At 44.9% G+C, this 25,472-nt stretch overlaps 1 protein-coding gene across 2 annotated transcripts in view; it reads left to right on the top strand.

Moving 5' to 3' along the window:
- The window catches only part of UBE4B (ubiquitination factor E4B), a 658,693-nt gene that overhangs the window by 191,366 nt on the left and 441,855 nt on the right, over positions 1-25,472 (top strand). For both annotated transcript variants that reach the window (XM_069241178.1, XM_069241179.1), the window contains one exon: positions 14,920-15,058. In XM_069241178.1, coding sequence (XP_069097279.1) covers positions 14,920-15,058 — 139 coding nt within the window. The remainder of the gene's footprint in view (positions 1-14,919; positions 15,059-25,472) is intronic.

The following is a 25,472-nucleotide window of genomic DNA, read 5'->3' on the forward strand; positions in this document are numbered from 1 at the left end:
GCCTCCTTTTTACGCACCAGTACATCCTTCTAAGGAGGAGGAGAGACTCCACCACCTTGATCCAAAAAGAGCGTTGGCGTTCTATCTTGATCATACAAAAGAATTCTGGCTGATGATCAGCTCTTTGTCGGTAATGTGGATACGAAGAACGGTTGGGCAGTGCAGAAGCGCGGTCCATCTCCAGGGAGGCCATACTCTGCATTAAGATCTGCTAAGCACTGACCAAAAAGCAACCCTTGAAGGTTTGCGTGCTCATTCTGCCTGAGCTACCGCAGCAACCACTGCATTAGCATGTGGAGTGTCAGTCCTTGACATCTGTTGGGCAGCAATGTGGGCTTCTCTGCACACATTTACTACACACTACTGCCTGGGCAGTCAGGTCTGGAGGGACGGGTGTAGGAAAGTACCCTCTTTTTGGCACGGTTATTGCCACTTTTTGCTTGCAGTCAGTGTATTTTGACTGTTTTCACTGGGGACCTCCTAACCAGAACCTCAGTGATTGTGCTCTCTACCTCCAAATTTGGCTGCTTAGGACTTTGAACACCCCACAATTGGCATACTGGTGTCCCCATATAAGTCTCTAGCATATTGTACCTATGTATCCAGGTCATTGAGGCACCAATGGTTCCCCATGGGCTGCAGCATGTATTGTGCCACTGATGGGAGCCAATGTAAAATGTTTTTACAGGCCTGCCATTGCAGCCTGCATGAGAAGGTGCATGCACCCTTACACTACAGGTCACTGTACCAGGTCGCTGTAAGTCACCCCTCGGGAAGGCCCTCCTAGCCCAAAGGGCAATGTGCAGGTACCTGTTTGTGAGGACACCCTTGCATGAGCAGAGGTACCCCTACAAACTCCGCTCCATTGCACTGGACTTCGTAAGTGCGGGGAAACCATTTTACCCATGTACTGGACACCTGTGTCCAGCTACATAATGGTAACTCCGAACCTGGGTATGTTTGGTATCAAACATGTCTGAATCGTACCCCAATACTGTGGCCAGTTTTGGTTGTATGATTCCATGCACTCTGCTGGCTCCTTAGAGGACCCCCAGTGTTGCTTCTACCAGTCTTATAGGGTTTTCTCGGGCAGCCTGTGCTGCTGCCACCCCCCCCCCCAGACAAGTTTCTACCCTCTTGTTGCTTGACCAGCTCAGGCAAAGGAAGGCAGAACAATAGATTTCCTTTTGGGGAGAGAGGCAGCACCCTCTCCCCTTGGAAATAGGTGTTAAATGGCTTGGGAGGGGTAGCCTCCTCAAGAAACTGGTATGCTTTAAAGGGCACATTTGGTACTCTCATTGCATAAACCGGTTTGCACCAGTCCAGGGATCCCGATCACTGCTTTGCCACGAAACTGGACAAAGGAATGGAGAGTTACCACTCCCCTGTCCATCACCGACCTAGGTGTGGTGTCCAGAGCTCCTCCAGATGTCCAATTTATTCTGCCATCTTGAATCCACTGCGGCAGAGGCCCTTGGGAGCATCTGAGTGGCCAGGTCACATAGGTGATGTGACAGCCCCCTCCTGATAGTGGTCATCCTGGTAGGTTACCAATCCCCCTTCCTAGGCTATTTAGGGTCTCGCTCCAGTGTAGGTTTTCAGATTTGACAGGCAAGATTCCAGAAGGACTCCTCTGCATCGTTTACTTCATCTTCTGGCCACCGGGACTGCAACTGGACCCTCTAGAAACTGACAATCTGCAACTCCAGCATCGACTCAGCTCTGCAACATTGCTTCTCCGTCTCCTTCTAGCAACTGCAGCATTTTCTCCTTTGTGCATCCTCTAAGGGTGACTAGTCATCAACCTGCACACACAAGAAGAAAGAAGGAATCTCCCTTGGCATGAAGGACCCACTCCCCTGCATCCGCAGGCACCAACTGCAACAACATCCGGCTTGACTTTGACGTCTAGATACAATTTAACATCAAGAGTTACAAGATCTTCTGTCTCCATTTAGAAGTCTCTGCAGTGGCTTATAAAAAATGAAGGCCAAAGAGTTCCTTCACCTTCAGACTCTGACTACTCCAGAACCTACTCTCCATCCATGTCTTCTGATCTGCCAGTTGCATTACCAGACTCTCCATTTCTGGCTCCTCACACTCCTCCGGTTTCTCCAGTAGCATCTGCAGAGACTTCTTGTAGGAAGCTGGGTCTCTGTATAGTGCACTAAAATGATGTACACTGTGCAGAGTCCACTGGCTCCCCAATTGGCATTGCAGAGGCAAAAGTAGATAGGACTAACGTGCTGTTTGTGGTAGTGTGGGCGAGCAGTTAGGCTTATCAGAGTGTAGTGCTAAGCATTTGTTGTACTATTTTTTTTATATATGTTTCAAACCCAAGAACTTCGTAATCAGGGAAGTAGACTTTTAAGCATAAGTACTTTGCAGTTATTTAAATCTTAATTCTAGAGTTCAGGGGTGCCACCTAAATACTCAATTTAGGGGCGTTACAGGGAGTGCTAGGCGGTAGCCATTGGGCTGACCACCTTTAGGGTGACTACACCCTTCTTATGACCACTTCTGCTGGAAAGTAGACATAACCCTAACCTTAGTGACCTAATTCCTTCCAAGAAAGGTGGAGAAATTTGAAAAGTAGTGTCCACTTTTGCTCATCTTCATTAGCGGTGGTACTGGCATGAAGTGGGCACTCCTAATTTAACTAATTGTCCCACCTGTGCTGCTACCAAAAGTGGGGTCAGGACAGGGGGGTTGGTCATCTCCGCCATGTGGATATACCTGGGTCACATTGCAAAGGCAGCAAGGCTTTTGAAGCTCCCTGCCCTGGAATGTCCATCCTGCCTGGGAGGGGAGGTCACACCTTTGCCCAGTGCAGGCTTTTGTCTCAGGCCCTCGAGAGCACTAGATACCACCTTGGTGGGGCAAAAATGAGTCTGTGGTGGCTGAACTGGTCATGATCAGCCAGTCAACACACTAGTAGTTGGATGTTATCAGGAGGCATCTCTAAGGTTCCCTCTGTGTTAATTTTTTAATAAATCCATCACCAGGTTCGGCGAGGGTTTTATTATTCTGAAATGTTTGAAACCAAATATCTCAGGATTCAGAGAAGCCATCATTTAGCTGGGGAGACGCATAATGACCAGTGTGTCCAACACATGCATTTTAAATGTCTTCCCTGTGCACTTACCATATCTCAGAATCGAAAGACATAGCAGGGGCATATATCCCCTCACATGTGACTGGATGCAGCCTGCCTTAGGGGTGACTTAAACCTGGCATATGCAGTGGTAGTGTACCTGTCACAAGGGGTGTGTGACAGGTTGTGTTTTCAATTTAGCCTGCACAAACACATGCAGTCTGCAGTGGCAGCACTGTGTGAGTTTGGTGAGAGGTCTCTGGGGGTGGCAAAACTAGTGCTCAAGCCCTCAAGCCCTCAGAGACCTTCTTTAGTGCCCTAGGTACCAGGGGTACCATTTACTAGGGACTGGGGACCTGGTTAGCAAGGACCCATTGCAGTAACAGTCCACGCTACATCCGAAACCAGGCAAAAAGTGAGGGCTAACCTACACTTCTCCATCTAAATTTCCAGCACCAGTGCTTTTGGCGGTGCAACCCTAATCATTACTTAAAATAACTCAAGCTGTACCACATGCAAACACTAAGCCTGTGCCTCCATGAAATGTCAGATCTTCGTCACATTGCCAGTGACCTCTCTGTAGGTATAAGACAAGATCACAATCTCACCAATGCACTCTCCACTCCGTGTCCAGGTATTCAGAACATTCCCTCTTCTGGTGTTCTTGCAAGCGACCTTTGCGTTCATACTCCCTCTTCATGGTCCTCCTCTAGAACGGCCAGATATTCACCAACTTTGTTGAAGTCTCCTCCAACAAGGATATCGCCAATCAATTATATATATACTTTTCAGGAAGTTTTAATCAGAGATGTAAGTAAACGTAATGTTCGATGGCGTGTGCCTGTAGATACTTGCTCCGCATACTCCTGCCATCTAGTGTTGGGTTTGGAGTGTTACAAGTTGTTTTTCTTCGAAGAAGTATTTTCGAGTCACAGGAATGAGTGATTTCTCCTTCTCATTGATACTGCACATGGGCATGGACTCCTTTGTTAGATTGGTTTCTCTCCGCCGTCTGGTTTGGTTGTGTGCCTCTTCACTCCATCTTGCGCTGGTTTCAAAACCTTTCTTTCCGTCATTTCCTCCATCAACTGTGTTGTTCTCGATTACTTTTTTCTCACATTCTTTCGCTCGCCTCACTCCGTCGGTGCGAGAACCGACTGCGCGCCCTCCGGGGCACCCTTGCCTGTTCGGGCCTACTTTAACACGTGGCAATGACTTGTATGCTGTGCTGATGGAATGGACGCCGTTTCGCTTCTGTCCTCGGTGGCAGGTGAAATTCTTGCACACCAACCAACATCTGGTGTGTAACCTGTGCCTCTACCCCGACCATCAGGAAGTCACCTGGTAATACCTCCTTCTCAGTGATACTACACATGGGCATAGACTCCTTCGTTAGATTGTTTTCTCTCCGCCGTCTGGTTTGGATGTGTGCCTCTTCACTCCATCTTGCGCTGGTTTCAAAACCTTTCTTTCCATCATTTCCTCCATCAACTGTATTGTTCTTGATTTACTTTTTTCTCACATTCTTATGCTTGCCTCACTCCGTCGGTCCGAGAACCGACTGCGCGCCCTCTGGGGCACCCATCAGTTTCCTCAGATGGAAAAGACCGGTTGAGACCGACGTGCTCGTCGACTGCAGGTTGTGTACAAGACACTAAGACATGCTGGACACCTTCAGGGAAGAGCACGCTCAGGAGGATCCGGAACAGGAGGACTTTTTCATCCAGGACTCCGATGTCCAGTCGGAAATTGAAAGCCACAAGGTGACATCAGCGCAACCTGTGGGTACTGTGGCCCCTCCTGCCCCCTCTGAATGTCAAAAAGCCCCTTACTCAGGAAGCTGGACCACCATTGCACCAGGCCTTGGCCGGTTCCTTAAAACATGCTGTGATGCTCCGCCCTGCGGCTCAGCACTGAAAATTGCCAAGACCAAGAGATCGTCTTCAGTATCAACCTTAACATCTTCTTTCCGAGATATTGGTGTTACTTCCAACACAGCAGGACCCAGATCCATGAGTAAATATACGGATTTATACCCTGCACGATTCTCACCGCCAGAGGATGCCACATCCTACCACCCGGTAATACCTCGAGCAGCCGCTTTCCACGATGTTGAGCTGCACAGGGACCCCATCGAGCAAGACTTTTTTTTATTTTTTATACCCTAACGTCCACACGCAGGGATAGCCAAGTCCGCCTCATGCTCCTTGGCATGCTTCGTCATGCAGATAGAATTTTTAAGGAACCAGTCCGCTCCGGAGTTATCACCCCTAGAATAGAGAAGAAATGCAAAGTTTCTCCTTCTGATCCACCTTACATAAGTTCATAGGTCCCGCCATTCTTGACCTAAGGCCCTTAAACTACTACATTCTGTCTGAACACTTTCACATGGTTACTCTGCAAGACGTTATGCCCCTTTTACAACAGGGTGACTTTATGATGGCCCTATATCTAAAGAACTCCTTCTTCCATATCCCGATCCACCCTCAGATAGTAATTGCAGTCCAGTACTACCAATTTAAAGTTCTTCTTTTCTGAGTCGCCACAGGTCCCACAATGTGCTTAGCAGTAGTAGCAGCACATCTCAGAAGACAAAACTTAAATTTAGTCCTCTACCTAGACGACTGGCTCATCAAAGCCAGCACGTTATCACTATGCCAACGTCATACTCTGATGAAAATGGACCTTCTGCACATGTTAGGTTTCACACTCAACTTTCTCAAATCCCACCTTCAACCTCTTCAGATAGAACCAGATCTAGGAGCTATTCTCAGTGCAGAATTGGGGATAGCATACCCCAATCCGGCTTGTGGTCACAACTTTGTCTCTTTCCCCCTCAGTTTCGAGAGAATTTATCAAACACGGTCAATACTGTGATGTGCCTGTTAGGGATGATGTCCTCCTGCATTGCCATCGTTCCCCATGCCAGATTCCACATGCGTCCCCTACAACATTGTCTGTATGGTCAGTGGGCTCAATCACAGGGTCACTGGGAAGATCCAGTTTTGTTAAACCACCATACTTACTGCTCTCTGCAAAGGTGGAACACCACCAACTTGTTGAAAGGGTGGCCTTTTCTAGACCCTGTACCTCGGATCATTCTGACAACAGACGCCTCACACATGAACTCTCAGTACTGGGCTATTAGGATCCCTATCATCAATCCCAGCATATCCCCTTCCTCGAGCTTCAGGTAGTAGTTCTAGCCCTGAAAGCATTTCTTCATCACCTCTCTCAGAAAGTTGTCTGCATAGACAACATGACAGTAGTGTACTACCTTAAGCAACAAGTGGTGACCTAGTCACTCCATTTGTCACAACTAGTTTACGCAGTATAGAAATGGGCTCTCAACCATCACGTTCACCTGGTGATAGAGTATCTTCCAGGAACGGACAGCGGCTTTGCAGGCCTGCTTAGTGGGATGCAGCAACAAGTCCATGAATGGGACCTCCACCTGCAAGTCCTTAAGAAATACATTTCCTGAAGTGGGGAACAACTCAAATAGATATTTGCGCCACAGCAGAAAATACAAAATGCCAAGATTTCACCTTCAGGTACCCATACCCTCCATCCAAGGGTAATGCTCTGTGGATGAACTGGTCAGGGATATTAGCCTATGCTTTTCCTCCTCTCCTTCTCATTCCATTTCTAGTTCAACGGATCAGGCAGACATCTCTCAACATGATCCTCGTAGCTCCCACCTGGGTGCCGGAAGCCCTGGTTCACCACATTTCTGGACCTCTCACTAGTCCCCCACGAGAAGCTTCCCAACAGACTGGACCTTCTCACTCAAACCGAGGTCAGGTCAGACACCCAAATCTCTCAACATTGCGATATGGCGCCTGAGGTCATAGATTTTGGTTACTTAGGCTTGTCTGCAGAATGTATGAACATTCTCAGAGAAGCTCATAAACCTACTACTGGAGCATTTTCTGCTGCAGGGTGGAAACGCTTTGTTTGCTACTGTCAACCCAAACAAACACATTAATTCCACTAAAGCTGCTGTCAAAGACATTGTCTGCTACTTGCTTCATCTAGAAAAAGCTAAGTTAGCGAACACCTCCATTTGCTTTCATCTCGCAGCTATAGCTGGATATTTACAAAACAGACAACATAAATTCCTGTTTAGAATTCCAGTGATCAAAGCATTCATGGAAGGCCTTAAACCGGTCATTCCACCCAGAGTGCCTTCATGGTACCTCAATATTGTCCTTACCGGGGTAATGGGACCCCCTTAAGCCACTTCACTCGTGTCCTCTTCAGTACCTGTCATGGAAAGTGGCTTTTTTTTTTAGTTGATTTCACACCTCGAAGACCGGTTAGTGAGCTCCAGGACCCAACTTTGGAAGATTTGTTCTTCCATATTCATAGGGACAAAGTGGTTCTTCACACTAATCCAAAGTTCCTCTCTAAAGTTCTCTCAATTCCACATTAATCAATCCATTGAGTTATCAGTCTCCTTTCCGCAGCCTTACTCAGGGCCCGAAAGAGCCCTTCGCACTTAAGATGTAAATGTGCATTAATACATTTATAGAACTAAAGAGTTTAGAAAGACTAAAGAGGTTTTTATAGCTTTTTCACTGCCTCATAAAGGTAATCCAATACCCAAAAGCAGCATAGCTATGTGGATAGTAAAATGTATTGAGCCTTCTTATGCTAAAGCAAAAAGACAACTTCCTGTCACTCCCAGAGCACAAAAAGGAGCCACTATGACTTTCCTTAGAAATATACCCATAGCTGACACTTGTAAGGCAGCTACACGGTCTACACCACATACATTTAGAAAACACTATTGTGTAGACATACTTGCACAAGTGCAAGTAGTAGTAGGCCAAGCAGTACTTAGAACACTTCTCCAGTCAACTGCAACTCCGATAGGCTAGCACCGCTTTCATGGAGGGAGTACTCTACAGTCTATGCAGAGCATGTTTATCTACAGCGACACATGCCATCAAACGCCTTCTCCAACACACACTTTATATTCGCAAGAAGACATAGTAGACCCATGGGACCTTTATGACCCAACAATGTATCCAGAACTCCTGTCAGCTTTGCAACATTTCCCTGGCTGTGCATCCTAAGAAGACTGCAACTCTTAAGCCTACACAAGAAGCAGAAGGAATTTCCCTTGGGGTGAAGGCACCACTCCCCTGTAACTTCAGGTACCTGACTTCATCGATGACTGGCTGCATGGATCTCCTCTCATCCTGAGTTGCGTGGGTCCTGCATCACGAGTGGTGGTCTGGAGAGTCTCCGTTGATCCTCTCTACCAGCTGTCGCACTTTGGTGGTGGTAAGTGCTTTCCACCCCATGCAAGACAGTACCACCATGCACTGCGTCCTTTGCAGCTGCCATGGCTTGTTGCTTCACCTCTAAGGGGAACTTCAGGTGGCGTGTAGCTCCAGCTCCCAGCACTCCCTCCTACAACTTCTGGGCCTCTGTGTGCTCCTCCGGCGATATGGGAGCAACTTCTGTTGTGGCGCTGCGTGGGCTGCTTATGAAACTTCTGTGTCCCTTCCCTGTGGGACACTTGTGGGTGCTGCCTCTGCTCCTGTGGGCCTTCTGCAACACGGAGGGTCCCCTGTGACTCCCCCTCCTGTGTAGAGTCCTCCTGGACCTTACTGGTCTCTGGCAGCATCTTTTTTTCCTCCAACCGCGAGTTTGCCAAGACTTGTTGATGGAAATCCTTCACCGACACCCAGCCTCAATCCAGCTTCCAGCGTGGGACATCTTTTTCCATGCATCAGGAACCTTCTGTGCTGCAGTGCTGACCTGTCTTCCTTCTTCGCCGACCAACTCCAAAAGGTACCTCTGGGTTGGTAATATCTCCTACTTCCCCTGGGGCCCCACAGACACTTCTGGACTTGGTCTCCTCTCTCCACAGGTCTCCATCTTCGGTTTTCCACTGCTGGTTCCTTGCAGGCTGTTCTGGCTGTCTTCTCTTTCTACTTTTCATCCTTTGGAGAAATCTAGTGTTTTACTCCTGCATTCCTGGTCGCTGAGGGGTACTGCATTACTTGTGTGGATTCAGGTACTCCCAGCTCCCCTCTACACGATTTACTTACCTAGGTGGGGTTCTTTGTTGACATTCCACTTTCTTAGTATATGGGTGGACCTCCCCATAGGGCTACTATTGCATATTGATATTTTTCCACTGTTTTCTAACCTTTGTATGCCTCATACTATTTATATAGTGTATTTACTTACCTCCTATTGGAGGGTTGCCTCTATTATTTTCTGATACCGTGTTCCAAAAAAAGTACCTTTATTTTTGTACAACCAAGTGTTTTCTTTCTTGTGTATAAGTTCTGTGCGACTGTAGTGGTATTGCATGAGCTTTGCATGTCTCCTAGATAAGCCTTGGCTGCTCATCCACAGCTACCTCTAGAGAGCCTTGCGTCTAGACACTGCCTACACTTCACTGAGAGGGGATACTTGAACCTGGTGTAAGTACCATATATACCCACCACACACCCGGCCAGCCTCCTATAATATTATTGTATTTGGGTCTGCATGTAAAGAACTAAGAACCACCCTATAGTGGTCTCAGAGCGCCATTGGGAAAATTGCTTTAAAGTTTGCACACCTATTGGGGGGGGTGCTATCACATCCCCTCCCCCCCCCCTGCAAAAATTAAGATAATTAGGCTGGGCCCCAGGGGATGGGGTCCCTTGGGCCGAGATCAGCTTGGGGAGGCATGCAGCCTTCCTCCCCTCAAAAAAATGTTTAAGCCAAGTCCCTGGGGATGGGTACCACCTCGGTTATAGGGGGTTGGCTGCAGGGCCTGGCCAACTTCTGCTGCATTGGGATGGATTGTTACAGGGGTTGGGTGGTTATAGGTGTTGGCTGCAGGGCCTGGCCGAAGGCTGTGTGTAGGGCAGGTTTGGGTGGCTATAGGGGTTGGCTGCAGGGCAGTGTGCAGCATGGGTTTGATTAGACGGTATTAGTAATCTTGCCTGTGAGAAGGGAAGCAGATTTCTGACTTGTGTCACTAGGTCTTGACAATTGGCAACACAATGAAAGCTGGATGATTTCTCTCATAACAGAAATATTTGATTGAATGTCTGAATGTGGTTGTAAGAACTGTCAGGTAATTGATAACCTGCCTGGAATTTTTGGATAGTTATCTGGATATGATAATCTACCCCCATGACAATCTGGCTTCACCTCCATGACTGATAACGGTTTCTACGTCTGTGGCAACGTTTTGTGAGATGCTTGATAAGGAGATAAGCGATTTCTTGTGGTGGCAAGCAGAGACATTGTCAACATTAGAAGTGTGCACTGTGTGTGGTTGTAGATTGTTTCTCTTCCAAGGAATCATCATCAATATTCAAAAGCATTGAATAGTTCTGCCCGTGTGCGGGGATTCCGGAGAACATATGTAGCCTATAACAAAAGCTAAAAATGGCCAAATTACATTGAGTTTTCATATTAAATCACTCAACAATTTCTAAGGTTTTTCGGTCATAAACCCAAAATGAGACTATAAGATAATTCAAAACCTTTTATTTAAAAGGAAAATGAAAGGTAATATGAGCCATTCTTAGCCCATAGGACATATTCAAATATAAATATATAACAGAACAAAAACTGCACCTTGCCTTTAAGACCTCAAAAGACCCCCTGTATCCCATCATACCTCACAGGTGACAATTAGGTTTGTTCATTTTTTCCAGCTCTTACTATTAGCAATAGAGCACTGAGCTCTGCTATTTTTTTATTTTTATACATTTTGTCAGAATGATCCCCACTCTGCATCATGTGTCCTTCAGTATCCCATCGCCCAGATTCTTGTCCTTATTGCCAGAAGTTGTCCAGGCGCACCATAAAGGACAGAGAGAAAATAAGGTTGTATGGATTCCGAGAGAGGCCTTATATGATCTGCAAGATGCTTTAGGGTGTCTTAGTCCTCCTCCAAAGAGACCTCCTCTCATCCAAAACCAGCTCACAAAGGAAGATCACATGAAAGACAGGGAAAAACAACAACCTTGATCGAAGTCAAGCGGTATGACATAGAGATCGGAGAAAATAGTTTGTTCACCTTCGTCAAGAGTTCCTTCGCACTCGCCACTCGATGTTGAGGCACACGTATCCTCACTTGATGTCAAGATCTGCAGTGTCACTTGACGTCAAGATCTGCAGTGTCGTTGAAGCGGTTCATGGTGATAAGATCATTATCGAGGCATTCACTGACAGCGCCTTTGACGCCAAATCGACATCATCCATCGACATCGAGACACCCATTGATGCTGAAAGATATTCTGTCAAAAGATACAAAGTGTCTGTTCATGTCGAGAACACACGATCAATGTCAAAGCAGCCAGAAAAGTCATGGTTGACATCAGAGACGCAGTCTGAAAGAGTATCGACATGAAGAAGTCATTCAAAATCAACAGATGTGCAGATTTTACCATATGAGTCAGCTGAACCAATGTCTCCAGCTAGACCTGCTACTGGGGCAGTAGTGAACCTCTCCCCACATTGATTCGTATGTGTACACAAGTGTCGAGACCCTGTTCCTCAGAGTCCTAACTCAGACTTATCGCAGACGTACTTTCCATCCAGAGTTACCCCGCATACTCCATCACCCAAACACACTCTTCCACCTGCATTCTCCCCGTACTCTCCATCAACACTTCTGGAGAGACATGTGACTGCATCCAACTCACCACGACGATCCAGGACTCCGCAAAGGCATAGATCAAGGTCAAAATCTGCTACAACCAGATCTACCTCCAGATCTCAATGTTCTCATTGTTTCCGGTCACAGCATAGGAGGCATAGAACACCCTCCTGGTCCACCACCTTTCGCTCCTCAGCTAGGGATTACTCTCCTACCTTAACGGACATACCACCAACAAGAGTGTCCCCGGTGGATGACATCACAACTTACAATGAGGTTCTCATGAGAGGCACATCAAAAGTGTACATTGATATTCCTGTGCCTACCACCTTGTCCCCAGTTATTTTCCAAACGCTGCATCACAGAGCTTTGTCAAGGCCGCTATTACCTTTGGTTCCAGATCTTTTGGAATCAGCAATGCAACCTTTCTCAAGTCCAGCTTTCCTAGGAGCAGCTCCATTGAGTATCCTCAAAAAACATATGGCGCCAAACCAGGGCCCTTTGTTCCTGAGGGCTGATCCTCCACCAGATTCTGCCATAATAGCTGCTGCAAGCAAGACACATTTTGTGGCTTCTTCCTCATCCGTTTTTCCAGATAAGGACAGCAGACAAGTAGAGACTATTGGAAAGAAGATGTGGAACATCTGCTTCTTTCATGAAAGGGGCGAGCACTTCTGCCTTATTGTGACGATATGATAGGTCACTGTGGGACTGTCTCAGCAGGTTCACAAAAAATTACGTAAGGAAGACAGACGGGACTTTCTGGAAATTCTTCACGAAGGTGGATTGGTATCCAACTGGATAATAAGTGTAGCCGGGAACACTTTAGAGCATGGATAATCTCATGGCACCTACACTACAATAACTTCCTGGCTGTGTCTCACAGGTCTCAAACCAGAAACCCAATACAGGATAATTAATCTTCCACTCACAGGGAATTCCCTGTTTGGGACCCATGCAGATGAGGAAATGTGCAAGTTGAAATCTGAACTGGGTGCTCTTAAAGCTGTAGGTCTGGAGACTAAAAAGGAATTCAGGAAGACGTGCAGGCCTTATGATCACAATGGTATCTGCAGAGGATTCAAACCCCTCACTGGCGCAACAACCACAAGCCAGGTCTCTTTACTATTCTCGCAAGCCATCCAGGGAAAGAGGGTCTCAATGGCAACCTGCATCCTCCAGCGCACCAACTCCCAAGCAATGAGCCTTTACTTACCTCTTCTCCATTACCCGCTTCGGTGAGGGCGAAGTGTAACCAAGCACATGGAGGAGCAGCATGCCATCACAAGAGACACATTAGTATTAAACGTTGTACAAAATGGTTACTCTTTTCGTTGCAGATCCCCTCCTTTTGCTGTTGTACCTTTGACAACATCATGTCATCAGTGAGACCTCTTACAAAATGAAATCAGTCTGCTCCAAAAAGAGGCCATAGAGGAAGTCCCTTCCATCCAAAGAAAGTTTGGAATCTACTCTTTCCACTTAGTGAGGAAAAAAGGTCTGAAGCGAGAGTTCAGATCCATTCTGGACTTGAAAGTACTTAACAAATTTATACGAAACAAAAAAACGTTTAGAAAGCTTGCTATCCACCAGATTTACCTACAGCTACGTCAGAGGGACTGGATGTGCTCTGTAGATCTCTAGGATGCATATTTTCACATCCCAATTGCCCAAAAATACCGGAAGTTTCTACGCTTCACATTGGGAGAAAAGCATTATCAGTACAAAGTGCTGCCATTCGCCCACAAATCAGCTCCCTGAACATTCTCAAAATGTATGGCCATGGTTGCAGCATCCTTAAGGAGAAAGATAATCTGTCTACCCTTACTTAGATGATTGGCTCATAAAGAGTTCCTCTTCATCAGAAGAAAAGAGCATCATCGAATTTGTGTTGAGACATTACAAAATCTAGGTCTCAATATCAATTAAAAAAAAAAAAATCTATACAGCGTCCAGTCCAAATCATTCATTACTTGGGGACTACTGTAGACACAATCACCGCAAGAGTGTATCCTTTGAAGGGGAGACTATCCCCAATCAGTCTGTAGTGTGCAGTCCCCTGCACACTCCTCATCCATTTTTAATGCGGATCCTTTGTGCTCTGGATTCCATGTTTCTGTAATAAAGACGTGACCTAACTGTCGCCTGTGAGGCGTGATGGAATACAGGTGGTCCTGTGAGATCTTGAAGGCATGATGCCAGTTTTTGATCTATTGTATTTTGAATGCACCCTATGGGCTAAGAAGGTCTCCTATTGCCTTTCCTTTTCTTTTTAAGTAAAGGTTTTGAATCATCTTATAGTCCTTTTCTATTTATGACAAAAAATACCTTGGTAAATGTTGAGTAATTTAATTTAAAAACACAATGTAATTTGGTTATTTCTAGCTTTTATTATTGGCTGCAAATATGTGTATTTATATGTTTTAGTATGTGCTTTGAGGTCTCTGTACGTGGACAGAATTGTTCAATGCTTATGACTATGATGAGGATTTATGATGAGGATTTCCCCTGGAAGAAAACTAGGATTACAGGCAAGAATTGTAACATTTTTTGTTATGGACTCCGTTCCATTTTAGCACCTAGGCAGGGCTATTTGTGATGTATTTCCATTAAAATAATCCACTGCTTTAGCTTTGTCCGCCCTGATGTTTAAGAAGGGAATCCGAAGATGAGATTGATTTAGCCTGGTCCACCTGTCTGAATCTTGGACTCTGAATGTGTCATTCAGTTCTAATTTGTTTCTCTCAACAAGGGATAGTCTGCTTTGCTGTATCTCAACCTCCAACGCTTGGGTGTAGTTATTAAGTAAACCAGCATAATGTCAGACATGGAAATAGAGATGTCTGTCCTACCATGCTGGCTTTATTTTTGCCTTCCAGACACTAAATAAAACTCAAGACTAGAAGAGGCTCATGCTGCCCTGCTACCCCAGTCCCAAGTGTTTCATTATTAGCCCGAGCATGCACATGGCTTCCACTGCTAAACCTGAACGGATGGTGGAAAATAATGTATGGTGATCAGCTTATTGTCTGTAAGCCTTCATGTACCATTGACTTGCGAGACACAGATAAGTTCTTTATAAGCGACTTCCTTGAACATTACAGTGACACTTAACTTTTCAGTTTTGTTTGTTCTTGTTTCCTTGGACTTAATCTAGCCATCAAAATTCATCTTTATTTTGAACTTTTCCTGTTTCCAGGTCAGGATTCGTCTCTTTTTACTGAGCCAAAATTTCCTACGGAGTGCTTTTTTCTGACACTACACGCCCATCACCTTGCCATTCTACCCAGCTGTAGACGTTATATCCGAAGACTTCGAGCTATCCGTGAGCTCAACAGGTAATTGTTTGACTACTTTCTCAGCCTTTTACCTGTTTAGAAGCTTTCCAGGTGGGTATTCAGTTATCTGTAATCAAGAAGTTATTTGTAACCTTATTAGATGTGACCTTACTAGACGAGGTTCCACCTGCTTCGCAGCTGTGAGCTTTCTTTGAATTCCACAGGCTACAATGCCACTCCATTTAGGCTACAGGCTGCCTTCGAGATAATCATTAGTTCTTTTTTTGGGAGGCTTTGTTTGATGTAAGTAGTTGTCCATTTGCAGTCATGGTCTGCGAGCTAGTCATGCTTTCAACAATCAATTGCTTTGTTTTGTTTACAAAAACATTTCAGATAATGTAGTAACTTTATTTCGATCAATACGTGTTTCCAGACGTTTTGAAAAGGGTGGTGTGAGAAATAATTTGATATTTAAGAGCCTCAGTTGAGTGGAATGGTGCAGTAGTTGTTACAGTATTATACATTTAAACAACAGTAAAGGTCCTGCAAAGTAATTTAAAATATGTAATAAAAGCTGAATAGCCAAAGAAAATGAAAACCATATTTCTTAGCACCTAGTCAGATCTACTTTTATTTAGTAAACTGCTGAAAACTCACCTGATTCAAGCGTTACCCGAATTGTATGTGCATTCTTACACTCTTATTTCCTAATACCATTCTCATTATGGCTTGCATTCTTTGTTACCTTTCTTCTTTTCCCCTCTATTCCTTTTGATTTTGATCTCAACTATCAATACTTATTATTAAACTGAGGTCTGAATGACTTAATCAGAAATAAAGCATTTAAAGTCAAATGCTTGTACTACAGGTCCCTGATGACAGTATGTTAATGAGGAACAGTGAAGGGGAACACACACAAATTGAAACATTCGCTCTGCTCTCTGTTTACAGGAGCAGGGTCCCCAGGTCTGCGGTCAGAACCATACTATAGTATTTGTAACCTGTACCTTCTTTGAGTAAAACTGCAATAAAAAAAAGTAATAATGAATCATGTCAGGGAATGAGTGGTGGATTGAGCAGGACAAAATGGTTCATCATAGTATTGACATTCTGCTTAGAGTTAGAGCTACAGTTAAGAATAACTGTATACTTTTAGGTTGGTAAGCTTGACCCACAAAGAGTGGTACTGGTGAAGGTTACTGTGGTTCTGTGTTACCAGTGAATGTGGGGTTCAGATACGGAAACAAAACTCAACACATCCTGTCACACTGCCATTATTCTACTTATGCTCAGAATTGTTGTTGAAAACTTTCTTGGTTTCCCATTAAACTGGATGAGAGGGGTGCGTGTGATCCAAAGTAAAACAGCAAAATTAGCCTTTAATTTAAAACTGAAAGTTGTGTGTCTTGCCCACAATGATAGTGCTCTGATCATCTTTGTGTTTGTGTTTTACAGTGGATATTGATTTTTGGGGTAAAAACAGATCACTACAAGAAGTAAACAGGATAACACCTGAATAGTCAGTTGCTTCTAATTGGGATTGACGAAGAGGGAGTTAGATTGAAATTGGGGATGAAACGAGAGGCTAGCCTTCTACCTCAGGTGTTGAATGTCAGAAATGGAAGCGTAGGGTTTAAATATTATGTACAGTCGAAGAACTTTAAACAGGTGCGGCTGTTGATCACATGCCATGCACACTTGTGCCATCTAGTCTTTGGTTTGAAATATTACAACTTATTTTTTAAAGAAATGTTTTCAGGTTCGGGATGACTGATTCCTTCTCTGAAATGCACATGAAAGGAAACTGACCTTGAAAAGATCTTTGTGGGAAACCTTACATACAGCAAGCTGCACGAAAGATAATATCCTCTTCTGGAAAACAATAAATTCCCCCGCGTTAGGGGACAGACTCCCCCAGGATGGAAATTGCGATTTCCGAAGAGGATTGGATTGCACACGTCTCTAAAATCTATTCGCTGGCTAGTGATATGAAGTCCTTAGTTCCTGTACACGATCAAGGCCTCCAGGAAGGTCCACGCCCGACTATAACCCCTCAATTTAGCCTTGAGGAGGTAGAGGAAGCCATAACTTTAAGTAAACCAGAGAAAGCGCCAGGCCCCGATGGCGTTACGATTGATTTATACAAGGCTAATATTCAGCTATGGGGGCCTGTACTGACGCAGACACTGAGGGCCATCTGTATATGCGGCCCTTTGCCATCTTGGCGAGACTCCAATATTATTGCAATATACAAAAATGGTCCTCGCCTTAACCCAGCCTGTTATAGGCCTATCTCCTTGCTGGATACAACAGCTAAATTAGCAGGGAGAATTATCCTGAATAAACTGCAAACATGGGCGGAAGAAAAGAGTGTTTTATCTCCTGTCCAGTATGGATTCCGGAAAGGAATTGGGACAGTGGAGCAAAGCCTGAACTTAAGTATCATTATTGGAAAGTATACAAAGATTATAGCAGGCTATTTGCATCTGGCCTTCATCAACCTATCATCAGCATTCGACTGTGTACTACATGACAAGCTATGGGATATTTTAAGCACCATGGGGGTAGAGTTAGCTATAATTCAATTCATACGAGAAATGTACACAGGGTGCAGAGCAAGAGTGAGGTATGGGCTAAAAGGAGAATGCAGCCGCCCTCTTGGTCTTCATAGAGGAGTGCGCCAAGGTTGTGTTCTTGCCCCGTTTTTATTCTTAATGTACATAAATAACTTAGAAAATGAATTGGCTAGTAACTGCAAAGACCTACCCCAAATAGGTAAGCGTGCTGTCCCGGTACTACTCTATGCAGACGATGCAGTATTAATGGCCACGACCCCACTAGCTCTTCAAAAACGTTTAACCACTTGCATTACATTCATGTCACAATTGGGTCTCGCCGTTAATCGCTCCAAAACATTTAGTTCGATGGCATCTGTCGCTGTAGATACACATGGTATGCATGAGCTCGCCATCTGGTGTTGGGTCGGAGTGTTACAAGTTGTTTTTCTTCGAAGAAGTGTTTTCGAGTCACGGGACCGAGTGACTCCACCTTCTGTGCTCATTGCGCATGGGCGTCGACTCCATCTTCGATTGTTTTCTTTCCGCCATCGGGTTCGGACGTGTTCCTGTCGCTCCGAGTTTCGGAACGGAAAGTTAGCTGAAGACGGAAGATTTTCGACGGTATCGTTGCGATCCGGTTAGAGATAGACACATACGACGACGCGTTCAACATCGAAGCGCCTCGGTGCCCTTCGGGGTAGATTTCGGCACCCCGTCGGGGCCTAGTGGGCCCGACCGCGTGGAGGACAACGCCGATGGATCGGACCCCGTTTCGATTCTGCCCCGAATGCCACAACAAATATCCTTATACGGACCTACACTCGGTCTGTAATCTGTGCCTGTCACCCGAGCACAGCGAAGAATCCTGTGAGGCCTGTCGGGCGTTCCGGTCCCGAAAAACTCTGCGCGACCGTCGAGCGAGAAGACTCCAGATGGCGTCCACGCCAAAAGAGCGTCCACAGTTCGAGACAGAAGAGGAACAGGAGGAATCCTTTTCCATCCAGGATTCAGACTCCGACGAGCTACACTCTACAAGAACTGTGAGTAAGACGTCGAGATCAAACCTTAAAAAAGGAAAGAAGGCCCAGGGGACGCCACTGCCAACCGGCCATGGCTCCACCCAAATTCTCGGTGACCAACAATCGGCACCGAAAAAGGCCCATTCAGTGTCGAGATCGTCCGACTTCGGTCGAGACACCGGCACGCAGCCTCCTCGGGACCGAGAGAGTGCTAAACAGAAGCATCGACACCGAGAGTTCGGTGTCGACACCGATCGACGCCGAGACAGTGGCGCCGAAGACCATAGAGGCCAAGAATTTTCGGCACAGAAAAAGAGGAAGGTTACCTCGGAGCCGAAAAAACAATCGACAGGGCTTTCGGAGCCGAAAAAAGCGACATCAGACCCTGTTTCTGGCTCCTATACCGAAGAGCATTCTATGTCTTCTCAAATGAAGAAACATAGATTTGAACAAGAACTGCAATCCACTGACGTGGATCACACGCAAAAGCGTATCTTTATTCAGCAGGGGACTGGGAAGATCAGTACCCTCCCACCTGTCAAACGAAAGAGAACGCTTCAGTTTACTCCTCAGCAACAAACAACACAAAAGGTAACACCTCCTCCCTCGCCTCCACCTGTAACTACGGCTTCGCCAACTTACACCCCGTCACATTCGCCAGCTCACACCGCCATGAGCCACGACGACCAAGATCAGGATGCGTGGGACTTGTACGACGCACCAGTGTCTGATAACAGCCCAGACACATACCCAACTAGGCCATCACCACCGGAAGACAGCACAGCCTACTCGCAAGTGGTGGCTAGAGCAGCTCTATTCCATAATGTGGAACTACACTCGGAACAAGTAGAGGATGATTTTTTATTTAACACCCTCTCCTCAACCCACAGCTCCTACCAAAGCCTGCCGATGCTCCCAGGCATGCTACGCCATGCTAAGGACATTTTCAAGGAGCCAGTTAAAAGTAGGGCAGTGACGCCTAGGGTGGACAAAAAGTATAAGGCGCCTCCTACGGACCCTGTCTTCATCACCTCTCAGCTGCCACCAGACTCTGTGGTGGTAGGGGCTGCCAGAAAACGGGCAAACTCACACACTTCTGGGGATGCACCTCCCCCAGATAAAGAAAGTAGGAAGTTCGATGCAGCCGGGAAGAGGGTTGCTGTCCAAGCAGCAAACCAGTGGCGCATCGCAAATTCACAAGCGCTGCTAGCGCGATACGACAGAGCCCACTGGGATGAGATGCAGCATCTCATTGAACATCTCCCAAAAGATCTGCAAAAAAGAGCAAAACAGGTTGTTGAGGAGGGTCAAAACATTTCCAACAATCAAATACGCTCCTCCATGGATGCAGCAGACACGGCCGCAAGAACCATTAATACGTCGGTTACCATCCGTAGGCACGCATGGCTCAGAACGTCTGGATTCAAGCCAGAAATCCAGCAGGCAGTGCTTAACATGCCAGTAAACGAGAAACTTCTGTTCGGTCCGGAGGTCGACACAGCTATAGAAAAGCTCAAGAAGGACACTGACACTGCCAAGGCCATGGGCGCACTCTACTCCCCGCAGAGCAGAGGATCTTATAACACCTTCCGCAAAACACCTTTTAGAGGAGGGTTTCGGGGTCAGGCCACACAAGCTAGCACCTCACAGTCCGCACCGCCCACCTACCAGGGACAGTACAGGGGAGGTTTTCGGGGCCAGTATAGAGGGGGGCAATTCCCTAGGAATAGGGGAAGATTTCAAAGCCCCAAAACCACTACCAACAAGCAGTGACTCACATGTCACACACCCCTCCCACACAACACCAGTGGGGGGGAGGATACGTCAATATTACGAAGCATGGGACAAAATAACTACAGACACATGGGTCCTAGCAATTATCCAGCATGGTTATTGCATAGAATTCCTGCAATTCCCTCCAGACATACCACCAAAATCACAAAATTTAACAAAATACCATTCACAGCTTCTAGAGATAGAAGTTCAAGCACTACTGCAAAAAAATGCAATAGAATTAGTACCAAGCACACAAATAAACACAGGAGTTTATTCACTGTACTTCTTGATACCAAAAAAGGACGAAACACTGAGACCAATTCTAGACCTCAGAGTAGTAAACACATTCATCAAATCAGACCACTTTCACATGGTCACACTACAAGAAGTGTTACCATTGCTCAAAAAACACGACTACATGACAACCCTAGACCTCAAGGACGCATATTTCCATATACCAATACATCAATCACACAGGAAATATCTAAGGTTTGTATTCAAAGGAATACATTACCAATTCAAAGTATTGCCTTTTGGTTTAACAACCGCTCCAAGAGTATTCACAAAATGCCTAGCAGTAGTCGCTGCACACATCAGAAGGCAGCAAATACATGTGTTCCCGTATCTAGACGACTGGCTAATCAAAACCAGTTCGCTCACACAATGCTCAAACCACACAAATCAAGTCATACAAACCCTCTACAAACTAGGGTTCACCGTCAACTTTGCAAAATCAAACATTCTGCCAAGCAAAGTACAGCAATATCTAGGAGCCATAATAGACACGACAAAAGGAGTAGCAACGCCAACTCCACAAAGGATCCACAATTTCAACAGGGTCATTCAACACATGTCTCCAAACCAAACAATACAAGCAAGAACAATACTACAGCTCCTAGGCATGATGTCCTCATGCATAGCCATTGTCCCAAACGCAAGACTGCACATGAGGCCCTTACAACAGTGCCTAGCCTCACAGTGGTCTCAAGCACAGGGTCACCTTCTAGATCTGGTGTTGCTAGACCGCCAAACTTACCTCTCGCTTCTATGGTGGAACAGTATAAATTTAAACATAGGGCGGCCTTTCCAAGACCCAGTGCCAGAGTACGTAATAACAACAGATGCTTCCATGACAGGGTGGGGAGCACATCTCAATCAACACAACATAAGAGGACAATGGAACATACATCAAACAAAACTGCATATAAATCATCTAGAATTATTAGCAGTTTTTCAAGCACTAAAAGCTTTCCAACCAATCATAACCCACAAATACATCCTTGTCAAAACAGACAACATGACAACGATGTATTATCTAAACAAACAAGGAGGAACACATTCAACGCAGTTAAGCTTGTTAGCTCAAAAAATATGGAAGTGGGCAATCCACCATCAAATTGGTCTAATAGCACAGTTTATTCCGGGGATCCAGAATCAGCTGGCAGACAATCTCTCTCGAGATCACCAGCAAGTCCACGAATGGGAAATCCACCCACAAATTCTGAACACCTACTTCACACTCTGGGGAACACCACAAATAGACTTATTTGCAACAAAAGAGAACGCAAAATGCCAAAACTTCGCGTCCAGATACCCACACAAGCAATCCCAAGGCAATGCCCTATGGATGAACTGGTCAGGAATATTTGCTTACGCTTTTCCTCCTCTCCCTCTCCTTCCTTACCTAGTAAACAAATTGAGTCAAAACAAACTCAAACTCATTTTAATAGCACCAACGTGGGCAAGACAACCCTGGTACACAACACTGCTAGATCTGTCTGTAGTACCACACATCAAACTGCCCAACAAACCAGATCTGTTAACGCAACACAACCAACAGATCAGACACCCGGACCCAGCATCGCTGAATCTAGCAATCTGGCTCCTGAAATCCTAGAATTCGGACACTTACAACTTAGCCAAGAGTGTATGGAAGTCATAAAGCAGGCCAGAAGGCCATCCACTAGACACTGCTACGCAAGTAAGTGGAAAAGATTTGTTTGGTACTGCCATCATAATCAGATACAACCACTAGAGGCAACTCCAAAACATATAGTAAATTACTTGCTCCATTTACAAAAAGCAAAGCTAGCCTTCTCTTCTATTAAAATACACCTTGCAGCAATATCTGCATACCTGCAAACTACATATTCAACTTCCTTGTATAGGATACCAGTTATCAAAGCATTCATAGAAGGGCTTAAAAGAATTATACCACCAAGAACACCACCTGTTCCTTCATGGAACCTAAACGTGGTTCTAACAAGACTCATGGGCCCACCTTTCGAACCCATGCACTCTTGCGGAATACAATTCCTCACCTGGAAAGTTGCCTTTCTCATCGCCATTACATCTCTAAGAAGAGTAAGTGAAATTCAAGCGTTCACAACACAAGAACCTTTTATACAAATACATAAAAATAAGGTCGTCCTACGACCTAATCCAAAATTTTTACCAAAAGTTATTTCTCCATTCCATCTAAATCAAACGGTAGAACTACCAGTATTCTTCCCACAGCCAGATTCTGTGGCTGAAAGAGCACTACATACATTAGATGTCAAAAGAGCATTAATGTACTACATTGACAGAACGAAGAACATCAGAAAAACTAAACAGCTATTTATTGCATTCCAAAAACCTCATGCAGGTAACCCAATATCAAAACAAGGTATAGCCAGATGGATAGTTAAATGCATCCAAATCTGCTACCTTAAAGCAAAAAGACAACTGCCCATTACTCCCAGGGCACATTCAACAAGGAAAAAAGGTGCTTCAATGGCCTTTTTAGGAAACATCCCAATGCAAGAAATTTGTAAGGCAGCCACTTGGTCTACGCCTCACACATTCACCAAACACTACTGTATAGATGTGCTATCCGCACAACAAGCTACAGTAGGTCAAGCTGTATTAAGAACTCTATTTCAGACAACTTCTACTCCTACAGGCTAAACCACCGCTTATGGGGAACTAACTGCTTACTAGTCTATGCATACCATGTGTATCTACAGCGACAGATGCCATCGAACTGAAAATGTCACTTACCCAGTGTACATCTGTTCGTGGCATCAGTCGCTGAGATTCACATGGACCCACCCACCTCCCCGGAAGCCTGTAGCAGTTCAGAAGTTACCTTCAATTTTGTACATTTGTATATATATTACTTAATCCTTTAATAGGTACATACTTACATTTTTCATTGCGCGGGCACTATTACTATAGTACAACTCCTACCTCACCCTCTGCGGGGAAAACAATCGAAGATGGAGTCGACGCCCATGCGCAATGAGCACAGAAGGTGGAGTCACTCGGTCCCGTGACTCGAAAACACTTCTTCGAAGAAAAACAACTTGTAACACTCCGACCCAACACCAGATGGCGAGCTCATGCATACCATGTGAATCTCAGCGACTGATGCCACGAACAGATGTACACTGGGTAAGTGACATTTTCATTATGAACTGTGGCGGGAAACGTGGTAAGGTTTATAATGCTACTATCGCGGATGGGAGGGTTGAAACTGCAGGAACCTTTTCTTATCTGGGCATAATGTTTGACAAACAGGGTTCTTGGGCCAACTGCAGGAAAATGAAAAGAGCTTATTAAAACAACGGCGGCCTTAAGGCTTTTTTCCAAAAGGCTCTGGGGGATCACCCCCCCGAACATGATAAAAATTTACAAAGCCAAGTGCATTCCGGCTGTTATGTATGGGTCTGGAATTTGGGGGTACACCAACTGTAACCCGGTACAGACGGTGGAAAATGACTTTTTAAGATATCTGCTGATGGTACCAAATGGTTCATCATCATACATTATCCACTCTGAACTGGGGGTCCCCTTTATTGCAGATCTGATAAAGATTCAACCGTTATTGCTATGGCATAAAGTTTGGACCTCGGAATATACTGGATTAAACAAGGGCATTTTGACTGACTGTATGGAGTTAACATACTCAGCGAGGGTGCCCTCGTTAAGATATATTATGACCTTTTGTGAAAATATGGGTAACAAAGACTATTACACAAACCCGGTAGCGCTGGGAAAAATTTCTAGGAAGGACCTGAGCGCTCGGGCATTAAAGTATCTAGAAGATTTACGATGGGAGGTTGAATCAAAAAAGCCCACCGTCATCCATAACCAACTAATTTTGTCGGCGGAGGGCATGCAGCCCTATTTGGCAAATGTGGGAAACCTCCGCCACCATTTCGTTCTCACTAGATTAAGGCTAGACACATTTAATCGTTTAGTAACCTTTCCAACTATGAACGACTGGAGTACCACGTTAAAGGCACGCCCCTGTGACGCAAAGGCACTTCAAACTACAATTCACGTGGTTTTATTCTGTAAATTTTACGCTAAGCAGAGAAAGCGCTTAGTAGTGCCCCTTCTAAGGTTAATCAACTTGCCCCAGTGTCGTATCGCGTTTGCCAGCCTCCAGGTGTTATCCTTTATAGAAATGCGTGGAACTTTGGCTAACTTTTTATGCTCTGTATTAAATACAAGGAAGTCTATGGGGGTAGTGATGTAACTTTATTTAGTCCATTTAAATATTGATGATTGGGAAATTTTAATGATATACTAGATACTCTGTCTGTTTTTTATCTTTTTTATTATTTTAACTTATTTATTTTATTTATTATATACTGAAATGTATAATATTTGATACTTTTATGACTTGTTGAAAGTTGAATAAAGTTTGTACTACTACTACTCCAGATTCTATTTTTTCACCATTGGATTCAGGTTTTTTTCATGTGTTCTTTGAAAATCTGCTCAGATTCATTTTCTTTTCAAGAAATAAATTATTTCAGAAATATAACATAGTGCCCATTTCATTAGCAAAATACAATTAAAAGTATCATAAAATCTCCAAGAAACAAAACCTAATTATATCAATACATCACCAAACCTAAAACAAATACAAAATGGTATATAAAAATAGGAAGATCATAGGGGCATCTGCAGCCCATTTATCCCACACACATCAGAATGTTTAAAGGTACATCAGTTTGACCCACAACATAAAAGACTCATTTCATATACTTAGGCAACAAAAGAGCATTGTACAAGGCCAACAAAGCGTAAACCGGCAGAGGGACAATCCATATTTAAAGTAACCTTTGA

This window comes from Pleurodeles waltl, chromosome 6, assembly GCF_031143425.1.
Source record: "Pleurodeles waltl isolate 20211129_DDA chromosome 6, aPleWal1.hap1.20221129, whole genome shotgun sequence".
NCBI lineage: Eukaryota > Metazoa > Chordata > Amphibia > Caudata > Salamandridae > Pleurodeles > Pleurodeles waltl.